The sequence below is a fragment of the Alosa sapidissima genome, chromosome 1 (genome assembly GCF_018492685.1).
Source record: "Alosa sapidissima isolate fAloSap1 chromosome 1, fAloSap1.pri, whole genome shotgun sequence".
Classification (NCBI taxonomy): Eukaryota; Metazoa; Chordata; class Actinopteri; order Clupeiformes; family Clupeidae; genus Alosa; species Alosa sapidissima.
Window position 1 is genome coordinate 47,074,631 of NC_055957.1, and position 14,259 is coordinate 47,088,889.

Below are 14,259 nucleotides of genomic sequence, written 5' to 3' on the forward strand. Positions count from 1 at the left end.
TTTTGAAAATGATACAGGTAAAATACTGAGAGAGAACATTAGGACATGGACCCCATATGATGACCTTTGACCCCATGACCCTGAGTACCTAATAGCTTATGTTCATTCTCACTACAGGACAATATTAAAATCACTTAATGGATTTGACATGAGGATTTATGTAAGGGATTACATCCACCGAGGTATGCAGAAACTAGATGTACCGCAGAGTGGTACAAAATATGACCGCTGCCCAGTCCAGCACATTTTTCCCACAAAAATGAATCACGCTGAAATGCATATATGATTCTAATTGTCTCAAATTGCATTATGCACACTCAATTCTCACTGGTATCTGCTAGACAACAAGTACCAAAACATGATTAGTTCATAGATTTCACATGTAAAATTAATTTTACACAACCCCACCCCCATCTTGCCATGTTCATAAATCTGTGAAAATCTTGAATTGTGTGCATGTGTGCGGGTACATGTTTATGTTTATGTGTGTGTGTGTGTGCTTGTGTGTGTGCCTGCGTATGTGCCTGTGTTTGTGCATGTGCATGCATGCGTACATATGTCTACTGTGTGAGTATGTGTCATACGTATGATTACTGGATGACCCCTGAAGGCAAACATACGCATAAAATTGGTCATCCTAGGCCCTACGGTTCTCAAGATATTCACAGAAAACTCTGTTGGTGTACAGTCACTAAATGTACACATACAATAAAATAATTTAAGGTCCCACATGAACGAAAGTTCACGAAACTTGACATGCATTTGGAGGGTGTCATAATGATCCTACACTTTCAATTTCGTGCAGTTTTGACCATGTCAGCCAGAGATATTGTGATGAAAACACCTAATTTTTTGCTTTTTAATTTTTAACTAGGTGGCGCTATACATGAAATACGTGGTAATGGGATGGTTTGACATCATGGCGGTATTATATATAACTGGAGAGAGTGACTAACTCCCGCCCTCCATACAAATGAATGGAGGAGGCTAGGCTAGTAAATCCGGCGAATTCATAGTCAACCCCATCTTGAACACTGGGGTTCGGATCCAGCGCCAGTCGGCTCTGACCATGCGCCAAATTACAAAGCTGGAAATGACGTATGGACTAACGTCGATTTTTATTGGATATTCTGTAAAAAGAGAGTCGTCCTCCAGTAAGAGGGTGGCAATAATGCACATACATTGCTTGCCACGTAACAAGAAGAAGAATAAGTTGCTCGGGAACGCGCATGGAGTTCTGAGTGGAGCGTGAACCTGAAGCGCAACTTAATTTAATTGGATAACAACGGCTCTAATGAAGTCTGCCCGCCGTCCTGCTGCTGCAAACGCATTTGAACATGACGTGAAATATCCGTAGTCAAACTATAAATAAACTATTCGGTTCTTAGTGCCATGTGTAGCGCATTTTTACAGTCTATGATTAGTTTGTTTTTTATTTTATTGTTTGCCATCTCATAGCGGGGGCTCTAAACGTATTCTAGCGTTGGCCCATGACCAAATCAAGCCAGTAGCCACAATAATGACTGGAGCCAGAGCCCTCAATATCCACCCTGTTTCGAAAATGGAAGATAACGCACAGAACGGCCAGCCTGAGCGGACAATTGCGTCCCCAACTCATTTAAAATGTGGTGTCTGGAAATACTTTGGGTTGTACACCACAGATGGTAAAGTAACCATTAAAGAGAACGTAGTCTGCGGACTCTGCAAAAAACAGTTTACTTAGGCATCCACGACATCCAATCTTCGCGCTCACCTGTGGAGTTACCATCCAAATGAGGCAGCGGAGTCAGAGGCACAGTAGACGGCCAGAGCATCGCTAGGTGTCCAACTTCGTATGATTGCATACTTTCCGTAAATTATGTCCAGGGTCTGCTATTACTGCAAAGCATAGGTATTTATTTGGGGCAGGCTTATTCGAGGCAGACCTTTATTTCTTACATTGTGGGTTTTATTGTCTTATTTAGGTACTCCGCTAGCGCGTCGTGCCTAACAACGCCCCTTAACTGTTGTAGAATCAGTGTAACCTAAGGCCTCTCAGGGCTTATTGCTTAAAAAACTGCCAAAACTGACTGCAACAGTCTTGTTGAGTTGTTGCCTAGACTATGACAAGATGGTGAACATGACTGTTAGGAACACCATAAAGCATATTTCACTAAATAAGAATTAGGCCTAAGTGAAAACTTAAAAATGTAGGCCTATTTATGTGTTTTAAAACATTTATAACAAATAAATATTAATCATTATACCATAATATTAGACTATTATTTATTATTATTTAAATATGTTTTTCATCTTTTTATCCTGCACATCAAATGAATCAATATTGACACACTCTCTTGCTTCCTACATAGGCCTAACCTAGGCCTATTCTCTCTGATATTATGGTTTGCCCATCTTGAGCAATCAACTGTCAAAGATTCTTTAGAACACCATCTTTGCAACCTGACATTCTAATCATAGATACAGGCAGTCTTGCATGCATTCTAATCATAGAAACAGGCATGACCGGACGATTGCTGATTTAAAAATCTAACTGACAGTTACAGTTAGGATTTCTTAAGTTAAGATAAGATAGGACACAGCCATGAGTTTAGGAACTGCTTCTGTAATAGGAAGATAGGAAATCCTATCTTTGAAACTTAAGTTAAGATAGGACAAGCAGTTAGGATATTTTTCTGTAATGAGGCCCCAGCATGTCATTCCTTGATCTTGGCATTTAGGCTACGTTTCAAAGCCATCAATAATCTAACAAAAAGCAAGCACTGCAAAACATGTAGGCTACTGCATACACTTAATTTAAGTTAGTGTGTGTCTGAGGTGATTTAATTGAAAAATGCATAGCCTAGACATAACTCAAGCGTGGCAATAGCCTACAACTTCACGTTGATGGTCGGTCAGAAGGCAGCTTGCCGTAACTTCGCACCGTAACTTCATTCGAGTGTTCAGTAGCAGCGTGTAAGGAAGGCATAAAGCGGTATCTGACCCAAGCGGCAACATTCTAATCTGAACAATGAAGCCTACCCGGAAGTTCGAAAAACTGCAATACATCGAAAATCCGCTAGGCGAGCAAATGTCCATAGACTCCCATGTTAAAATGTCCGTTTTCACAGCGTAAATACATGTTTTTAAAGCCTGGTCCCATGGACTTTTATTGTACTTTTCGGTAGTTTCCCAGTGCCTGACAACTGTGAGGGGGTGAATTTTTTTCTAACTCACTAGTTTAGATCACATTTAGATATAAAATATATGAATAATTAAGGGCGTGGTCGGTTTGATTGACGGCTGACGTCGAGGCATACAGCAGCAGACGTTGCCAGCTGAGTGGAAAGTGGAAACCCTGAAACTTTGACGTCTCAGCCATGATTATACACAAAGTTACCACATCCTTTCTGAACATCTTTATTCAAAAAGCTGACATAAAATGGTTTGCTAAGCTATTAATTGAAGCCTACTAACCGACACTTTAAGAAGACTTCGTTCCAGTTTTTTCAGGTAAGTGACATTCATTCCACTACTATTTCACGTACTGTAGCACTAGATGTTAGCATTATTTAGCATCGAGTGGGCACTAACGTTTGGCTACGTTAGCGTCATATCGCCTCAAATAAGTTAATGTCGAAAATGATGACCGAATGGCAGAAGCACACACATACATTTAGTTAACTTGAATGAAGTTAACGTTAGTGAAAACCATTGTGCTCCCGTTATGAGTTAGCTTAACGTTGGTCATACTAGCCAGGTGTGAGTCAATGAACAGACAGCTCTAAAGTTAACGTTAGTTCACAAACATACTGGGGCAACAAAGCATGTTCTCGTCAAAAAACCTTTTGTAACGCTCTGTGGGAATGCTTAGTCCATTGACAATTTATACAGTCTTTGGGTTGTCACGTTTAAGATAAAAAAAATTTTTTTTAAAAGCATTAAAAGGCTTGTTGTCGGCTAGCTGAGGCAAAATTGTGAACCGCTATGAACCATTGACCGTATACTTTGAACATGGAGCTGTGATAACAAGCGATAGTTATAACTGACGTTTGAAACTCTTATTGATGCCATTTATTTGTTAAACACAAATTTTTCTTGAGAGACACAAACACTTCTTGTCTATGCAAAGTTTCCCTGTAGGTAATCCAGACAGGCTGGGTGCTGGAGAGGGCTTTGGACTCCTAACTTCAATTCTCGTCTGTGCAGTCGACACTCAGAAGCATCACTTTAGCACTGATTCCATGGTACTTTGACATTTTTCATACATTTAATTGGAGCAACCTACTGGTTGTATATTCCAGACATCGTTACCATATACTGAACAAACATGAATGCATTTCAGACATTTAGAGTGGCCTTTTATTTTGAGCAGTCCAGGGCACATCTGTGCAATAACTATCAAAATAATTTATCATTAGCATCTTTTGATAAGTCACACACGGAAAGTAGTTGTATTATGCCTTCAAATTAGCAGGTTTTGGTTGGATACAGATTGCATAATTAAACAATATGGCACCAGTGGCTGGCTACTGTTTGACTGGACCTTGGCCTAACTGTTAATAACTACCTCAATAGGGTGTAGATATGAGCTTACACTGTTTCACTGAAAACACAAAAATACAAGAAATATTTATTCTACATTACTTTAAATACACCACATTTGTTTTTGCTTATTGCCCGCATAAACAGGGCATGTGCAATAGTTGAATACGCGTGTCCTGTCCCCATTCAGCTAAGTGTTCTGTGAGTTTGTTGTTCATTATAAATATTGGGAGTGAGTCTGCAAATCTTACTTCGTTGTTGTCATATATTGCCTCCACAGTCTATGATTGCCACATAAAAAATATATTTTTTAGCTTAATTTGTGAGCACTTGTTCATAGTTTACAGTAAGTTCAAGGATGTGACATATACCAATATTTCTGTTTTCAGATCTGGAACATTTTGAAATCCTACCAGATGGGGCAGAAGTCATTGAGCAGTGGCAGCTTCTGATTTCAAGGACTTTGTTCACCTTTATTTACAGCATTTGCATCTGTGTCTTTAAAGTGATCTAATGTGTATTGACTATGTACTAGCTTAGTACATATTAGTTTTTGTTATTTTAGTTTCACAAATTCAGTGGTTACCTGTAATGCTCAAGATATACAAGTAAAAAATCACCTTTACTTCTGCATCTGGGTCTTCAATTCAACCTACTGACTGAAGCTGACGGATTTGTATAAATGTTTTTGAAAGCACAGGCAAATTGGTTTGGCATGAGTTTTAATGTAATTTACAGTTCAGAAAAGTTCCATAAACATTTCCAAGTGCAAGTTCAGTGCCATCAACAGTAAGTTTGCTTTCTGATATTTACAGAACAGAAATGGGTTTGGCATAAGTAAAGGGTAGGTGTAACAGTCCATCAATAGACATAAAGTGAAATGTACTGTATAGTCTCAATGGGTTCAGTATCACCACACCCCAGCCAAACCACTTCACCTGGACCTCTAGTCCCAGGTTAGAGCCCATGGACCTCCTTGCCGCCTCCTCCCCATGGCGAACTGCCAAAATAGAAAGGTAAACTTTTCATTAGTACCTATATATCTTACAAGATAATACAATAATGCAAACCAACACTACTTGTTGTAATCAACAAAAGTACAGTTATTGTACAATGCTGTAGTACTATTGTGCGATTTGAAATGGGTCTTCAGTGACAAACTACACTAATATTGGCATTGTTATGCCAAACACCGGACACTGTAACTGGATTTAACGTTTTGATAATAGCCTGACAAGAAGGGGAAATAAGGCAAGCTAACAGAACATGAACGCTGGATCGTGAAATGGCCACTGATGAGAAATTTCAATGTCATCTTAGACCAAGCTACCACTGAGAACTTTAGAGCAATATAGCGATTTCAAAACGTGATATTAAGAGTTTATCAAAATGAATTCATGATGTACAAGTTAACTAATACCCTACTACGATTTTGTTATCAATTCACACCACACGTTGACAGAATACAGCGAGCTGGCTGATGTTATCGTAAATTAATTAACGTTACAATGATGGCTGCCACTGAGGATATGAGATGCTAACGTTAATCACAAAACAATAAAGGCAAAGATACATTTTTGTCAGTATGAGTTGCTGAACCTGTAACGCTAAACTGCTAAATTACTCTACGTTATTTTACCGTAACTTCAGCAAGGGAGGGATGGCTAACGTTAGTTTATTTTAGCTACCTAGAAGCTAACGTTAGAATCTGCAAACTCAACTCTTCATTCTCAACTTTTCAACCGTTCACCCGAATACCTTTCAGCATACAAAATTAAAAAGTGTCTGAACATGGCATTAAGAAACATACATGAACTTCACGTTAGCAGATCAAACTTACCAGCAAATTATGTTACAGCAACGTCTGTGCCAGTCCATCTTGCAGGCCTAACGTTAACGTTACAGATAGCTTAGCTGAGGCTGCTCGGCTGACGACGAGGAGGGTTCACCGGCTTGCTCAGGAGGTGGGCGGGGTTAGGATTTCCCAAGGTTTTCCAAGATGGCGCCGCCCATACCCCCCATAAACGGCTTCATAACCGTTCTTCAGAAAATCTATGGGTGACGTCACAGACGCTTTGTCCATATTTTTTACAGTCTATGTATCTGACGTTACGGGATTCTACCACAGTTTCCCCTTGGCTTTTTGAAGTTACGTCAAAAACGTCATCTTATTTTCCCCCCAAAACATCCGAATTGACACTTGATGTTTGTCTACATGATAAAACATGTTTATTGTCCTAATAATGACAAAAACTAATTTTTGCCAAAATCGAAGTTACGACCTTTTGCCTTAGTGCGGCAAGCCTCAACGTGATTGCAGGTAGTTGATAGGCTACATGTATATTGTAATGTTTCTTACTTTTCTGACACGACTTAATGACTAAATTGGCAGACTAAAGCTGCCTGGCACCCCAGCAAAAATTAGGAAAAGTAAGCAAACCGTTACAAGGTGCACTCTCCAAGTGCACTTCTAGTGTAGGCCTATAAAGTTACTTTCAAAATAACAAAAATGTAACAATAAATGCAATATTAATGCATTACATGTCACGTTTCCCATTGTTTTTTGCAGGAAGAGGAGTATAGCTTATGTCATGGACAAAATGAGTGGTTAAGAGATTCTTGGAAATAAACCTAGTTTTCCGGAACTGTGGAAATTAAATAAAACAAAATAATAAAAAAAAAATAACTGAAAGAATAGAAATACCTTTAATGTGTCTGAATAAACTTTTGCTTGGAAGAGATCCCCTCCATAATGTTTTGGCATACCAGTAAAGTCCCTGGCAACAATGGTGGCATGGAGTTCCTCCCCCACATAGTAACTGTCCTTGAAGTTGTTTATTAAAAAGGTGGAGTGGTCTGGACTGGTGCTCATGGTTGCAGTGGTAATCTGGTGGTCTGGTTCACCCCAGTGGAGTGCCCTCTGTATCCGGTCCCACTCATACTCACTGAAGCCCAGGTCTTCTGGGATTTTGAGCATTTGTGTTTCATTATTGAATACAGATCTATGCCTCAGGGGAAGCATGGGCAAAGGCCATTGACAATAGCCTGATAACATCACCTGCACAGAAATAAATAAAATAAGCACACATGGTTGGTTAATAAACCCCTGAATTGGCTTCATGATTCTTACCATTTCTTTTGAAAAACACAATGCAGAAGATCAGAATGAGGCCTCCAGGGCCTTGGACACATACCCAAGACTAGCCTGGAGTCGAGACTAATCTTAGAGCACATTTGAATTTGCTCTGGCAGATCCGTCTGGTCTCCCTCATTCAAAATGATTTTCAAAATCATTGAAATGCCAGAGAAAATATTGGGTTACACTTTACTTGACAGTATCGACATAAGAGTGTCATGACATGGTCATGAACGTGTCATAAACAAGTCATATTATGACATAACGCTTCTGTTATGAAAGGAAAATTCCGGTTTTTAGCACTTTAAGGCCCTTTTCTGGTTTGTTTTGGATGAACTAGAGTGGTGGACACCGAAATTTTGACGATTGGTCCTGTCTCGACTTTTCTGACTCGTTTTGAATCGCCTTTTCACCTCTCAGGGTGGCTGGCAATGGGCATACTGTAGTAGGCTACTCAAACATGTCCTAAAACAACCCTTAACGTTCGTTTTCAAAACTGTGCAACCCACCGAGTGGTTCACACAAAGTACATAATTCCTTTATTTAAGTCAGTAGACCTTGTCAAATATTAATCCAATACAGGTGAAAGTTGCTATGTCAAAATTGTACTTGAGTTGAAGTAAAGAAGTAGGCTACTTGATTTTAAAAATACTTAAATATTCAAAAGTGTTGTAATGTTGTTTTGAAGTTCAATAGCTATTGCATTATTGCATTTAAAGAAACAGTTAAAATATGTCCTTTTTTATTTGTCCTTTTTAATGTTTTGTAATGTTTATTTTGTCAACAATAGGATGTAGGTTGGTCACAAGGGGCCCTATCTTGGCGATCTAAAAACACTTGGTCAGAGGCGCAAAGCTTAAAGACATTTAGGGCATGTCCAGTCCACGTTCAGCGTGATTTTGTAATCAGACGTTGGATGCATTGTTCAAAAGGTTTTTTTTGCTGTTTCTTAATCAGTCATAGGTGTGTTTTAGGTGTAACACCCTTTAAATCAATATTAGGATAGGTTAGGTTGACATGGTAGGGAAAGCACTGACTTGCGATATTGCGAGGCTTTATGATGTCACTACCTGTGGCTAATTGGTAAAGGGAACACCTGTCCTCGCCTTCGGGAAGCTCATCCAGCTACACTGGCTACCTATGGCGGCCCGCATCTAATTCAAGGCTCTAACGCTTGCCTACAAAGTAGTCTCCGGTTCTGCTCCCACCTACTTGAATGGCCTCATACACACATACGCTACCTCCAGACCGTTGCGCTCCTCAGACGAATGACGTCTAGTTCTACCACTGGTACGCTCAGGCCAATCCTAACTTTTCTCATCTGTTGTTCCTCGTTGGTGGAACACACTAGCCTGGCTAGCGCCACCACTTCTCAATGAGACGTGGTCTGGGAACCAAACGTTCATTTTCTCGTATTTGAAAAAAATGCCCAGATCCGTTTATTGGGTGCCACAGATGTCTATCAAATGCGTCTGTGCATAGCTCATCATCACCTTGCTTTCCCACCTGTTCTGTGATTGGTTCCCTATCTCAGGCGAAAATTTGCTCCATGGTCTCCAGGCTGCCTTAGCAGCGTGAATCAAATCGCGCGCAAGGCAGCATGGGAACACCCAGGCTAGGAACACACTGCCAGTTCCTACAAGGGCAGGGACATCCCTCTCTTTTTTCAAAAAACTCCTGAAGACCCAGCTCTTTAGAGAACATCTCCTCTCATAGCACCAATTACAACAAGTCTTGCTGATCCTAGCACTTACCACCCGTCTTGAAATGACACTCAACTGTTTAAAAACAGCACTCACTGGTGCACTTATTCTTACTGTACACTACCGTTTTTAAATTGTCCTAAAATTGTTGAGAGAATTGCTTTAAAACTTAAACTGTTTACCATGTTGTTAGTCGCTTTGGTTAAAAATGCGTCAGCCAAATGTAATGTTTTGGCAGCAATTCGTTTGCAAGGCTCTGTGGAGTATGTTTTGACTTTGGAATAACCACCATCAAATTAAAACTAGAACGATGTACAAGAACCATTGTTTGGGCTTGCCATACAGCTATAGGAATCGGAGTACCATCAAATTCAAGGCTCTAAAGGCCCATTCACACCAAGAACTATAACGATAACTATAAATAAATATCGTTCTCGTTAATATGAATGACGACGTTCACACATAAACTATAACGATAACGACATGAAGAACGATATCGTTGGGGATCACTTTCAGAACGATAAAAAGATAATAGCCAATCAGAACCCATCAAATTTTAACCGTCACATTCATTAACACAAGGAGAGACTTAAGTTGACTTATCGTTGTTCAGTGTGAACGCTTTTATCGTTATGGTTATAGTTATCGTTGTCGTTATCATTTTTGGTGTGAATAGGCCTTAAAGCTTGCCTACAAAGTAGTCTCCGGTTCTGCTCCCACCTACTTGAATGCCCTCATACAGACATACGCTACCTCCAGACCGTTGCGCTCCTCAATCGAACGACGTCTAGCTCTACCATTGGTACGCTCAGACCAATCCAAACTTTTCTCATCTGTTGTTCCTCGTTGGTGGAACACACTGCCAGTTCCTACAAGGGCAGGCTCTTTAGATCTCCTCTCATAGCACCACTTACAACAAGTCTTGCTGATCCTAGCACTTACCACCTGACACTCAACTGTTGTGAAAACTAATTGATAAATTGGCTTAAAATATATTACATGCATTGAAAGCATAATACGGTCTATAAAAACCTACACAGGTTGTTATATTCAACTCATTTTAAGCAAGTCTATTGGGAGTTTGATCTCATCACATAGGCTACTACATCAAGGTAAAGGTCACACCTGTTAAACTCACCTTAAGATGACATTTACTGAGTAGGGAAATATTTTACAGCCTAAACAAAGCAACACTGTTTTAACAATGTTTTACCTCTAGTCTGTAGGAAAGACCGGGGTAGCTCACTGAAAATAACCCCTTATAACATGTACATGTTGGACTATATTCTTACTTTTCATTTGAAAAGGGCTATTATGAGACGTATGTAGGCCTAGTGCAGCGGTTTTCAAACTTTTTTTCCTGCGGACCACCTTATACATCCTGACTCGGCTCACCATCCGAAAAGTAACACATTCTATTGATGCATTCCAGGCATCATGCCCTACATGATAACAAATAACAAAATCAAAATGTGCAACTGGTCTATGAGCTGTCACACTAAAAAACTGTGTGGAGAACAACATTAGACTGGTTAGATAGCACCTCACTACAAACCACGCACTGTGGCTTTGGGCAGTCTGTCTCCCAATCCATGTGAAGCCTAGGCTCATCATAGGCTATTTTCGTTTTCTTTGCACAGTCTTTTCTGTCTTGTCTTGTCTTGTCTTTCTTTTATCCCCCCGCACTCCACCTCCACCTTCATCATTCTGCACCCCATCCTATTGGCCATCGTTACCTGTATCCTGCTCAACTTTTCTCTCTTCTCTTCTCCGATCGCTTTAATTAGTCCTTTTGGACAGTGTCCCTGTTTTTAGCCAGTTTTCCATGTTTGCGTAGCCTTCTACATAGCTTATACTTCCACAAAAATTAACGCACCAGATATTCTGGCTGCCCGCAGGAAATCACATGCATTGTGGGTAGATTTTTTTTTTTTAATGAAAACATAGCCTGCTATAGTATAGTGTTTACAAATGATCTCCTTTAATTTCACGTTTCCATATCATTATAACCAAATTCGAAATTATTTATTATTTATGAATGAATTTGATTATTAATTAATTCATAATTTTTTAACACCTTTTCAACATTGCCCTTTTCATCTCGCGTAACCCCCAATGACAGCTCGCGTACAGTACAGTTTGGGAATCCCTGGCCTAGTGTAAGTCTACTAATGCTTGATAGCAAAATCCAGAAAGGCTACAGCTCTCTTTAAGAAAGTTCATGCAACTTTTATTTACTAAGCAGTTAAGGACCCGTATTGAGACCCAAGCTCTTACAGTTGTGTTTTGCCAATGTTTTATGAATACGTAGACTACCACTTTGTTGAATAGAAGAAAAAAAAACGGTTATGCCCACAGTAGATGTGCAGCACGCCTATTCGTAGTTTTTTTAAAAAAAATTCATATGCTAGCATCATGTGTTCTGGATAAGGGGTAAGGTTTTAAGTCACACCAAACGCAAGATAGGCTAGCTACGATAAATAATTTGAGGGGTAGTTTGTCAATAGTCTAAATATTGGGACAGGACTATAGCCTACCTTTGGTGGAGAACTGATTTAATGTCGCTGTTCTCCCACTCCGTTTTATGTTACTTTTTTTTTCGTTTTTGATAGGCCTATCCCATTAAGTTCTTCCATGGCGACTGGCTCTGACATTCACCACCTGTTCTGCATGTACTCAATACTAGCGCGTTTTTGAAGCGCAAGGATGAGCAAGACTGAACCACAGAGAGGGGCGAAATCAAAGTCCTTTTAGGCAAGTCCCTCCATTCGGCGGCCATATTGCAACGCTTTTTGGGCACTCATTGAGCATCCTATTCGGCAGAAATGCGCGTGCGCAAGGAGTTCACACCATATGATTGGCTCAATGTATTCACATGTCGACGTTTTGCCGAGGAAGGGTGGGATATGTGTAGACAACAGTTACAAACCATACCATGCATTTCTATGGAGGATTTTTTGAGTGCTGTGTCTCCTCATTAGAAAGTCTCTGGCGAAATATTAAGGCTGCATCAACTTGCCTAGTATCATTCATTGAAAACGCGGTGGCACAACTGTTTACTTTTTTGGATGACAATGACAACTGGTAGCGTAGACATACTGATAGCTTTGACTAAGCCTGAGTGACGTATATTTATGTGGAGAGCTAGACAGTCGTAGCCTAGAAATATAGACGCACCCTAGCGGCAGCAAATGAAATTTTGGGGCAGCCGTGGCCTACTGGTTAGCGCTTCGGACTTGTAACCGGAGGATTGCCGGTTCGAACCCCGACCAGTAGGCATGGCTGAAGTGCCCTTGAGCAAGGCACCTAACCCCTCACTGCTCCCCGAGCGCCGCTGTTGTTGCAGGCAGCTCACTGCGCCGGGATGGTGTGTGCTTCACCTCACTGTGTGTTTCACTAATTCACGGATTGGGATAAATGAAAAGACCAAATTTCCCTCACGGGATCAAAAGAGTATATATAGTTATACTTATGAGGCACTGAGCCAGTCGATGGCCGTCCATCGTTCTGGGGATTGTTTCTAGAAAAGTTAGCAACGACGTTGCTCAACCACCATGGCAACTTGCGACCAAACAACGACATTGTTACACCTGTTTCCAGAAAGCATCGTACCTGTGTCGCAATTCGCTACCTCCGGCGTTCGAACACCATATAGTTTCAACAACGATGTTGATGATGCAGCGATACATATCATTGGTGGAAACAGTGGCAACGTGTAATAATACCCCACCACTAGAAATTCTCTGGCATAGCAAGGCCTACAGTGGGCATTACTTTGAAATGGCCACTTCAGTCACGCATTACGTGGCATGAAGCTACGTGAAACTTTAGTATTTAGGCTACTTGTGTATGGCTTAAGGCTTGGCTGCACAGTGGTAATGAAAATCGAAATCTGCTTTTGATAGCCTACCGGTGCCGCTCCACAAAACGAAAAAATATCTTAATTTCCTGTCTACGTTATTGTCAGTGTTGGGGGTAACACAACTACGCAAATCAAAACAGTGTCTTGTGCAAGAACTGTTCATGCAGACTACAACTGGCGGAGGATGAAGAGAAAGCACCTTTTTGATAATTGAGCCAGTAGAGAAATAACTGTTCAGAATTAATCTGTAGCCTAGGGTAGGCTTCTGCAGAAAACAATGTTGTTGGCGATTTAATACTATCTAGTACTATCAAGCCTCTATTGCGTAGCGTTTTTAACAGGCTACGCAATAGAGGCTTAGACAACTATGACCCACGTTTTGGTTTCGTAAATTAATTTGCCCTACTTCTTGACTGCAATGAACTGTAGTCAATTGACTGCTTGACAGGTTATTTTTATTTTTCTGTACAATAAACAAATACATCTGCTTTATGCCGCAGAATTACGCACTTGGCCAGCCTATAGAACAGGCACATTTTGGAGAGAATAGAGAATGTACGCATGCAAGAATCTGTAGGCTATTTGTGGCGGGTTACCAACAAACAATGTTTAATGCATTAACTGAAGACGTCAAACGTTTTCTAAACAATAAAAGCAGAAAGGATGCAGCAGGCAGCAAATGTAGAAGTCATTTCTAGTGGAAGAACAAAATGCTGAATGAAGCCCAAAGATATGAAGGCATATCTGGCAAATTGTTATTTTATGAAGACGTAAATGGTTGCGCTATAGGCCTAGTCAAGTTTGCAAGAAGGAGACATAACGCGTGAGCATGCCACACTATCCACAGCTGTGGTAGCGGGGGGTAGGAGGATTACTGTTAGCGCAGGCTTTATATAAAATTCTTCAACAGAAGGCCTGCCTTGAATGCAGGCTTGCCCAAAATAAAGGCCTGTGGTTTGCACAGCCTACAGTAAGTAGGTCTTAGTGAGTTAGAAGTCCTCTCAACTTCTTTTAAGCTGTCCCAGAGGTGGAAA

The 14,259-nt window shown here is 40.5% G+C and overlaps 1 protein-coding gene across 4 annotated transcripts in view; it reads right to left on the minus strand.

Moving 5' to 3' along the window:
* LOC121707761 (NXPE family member 3-like) overlaps positions 1-14,259 on the minus strand; it is a 70,402-nt gene that overhangs the window by 41,537 nt on the left and 14,606 nt on the right. For 3 of the 4 annotated variants that reach the window (XM_042090555.1, XM_042090564.1, XM_042090574.1), the window contains one exon: positions 7,229-7,582. In XM_042090555.1, the coding sequence (XP_041946489.1) occupies positions 7,229-7,582 (354 nt within the window). Of the gene's footprint in view, positions 1-7,228; positions 7,583-7,718; positions 7,738-14,259 lie in introns of those variants that run through there. The other variant, XM_042090583.1, reaches the window with a different exon arrangement.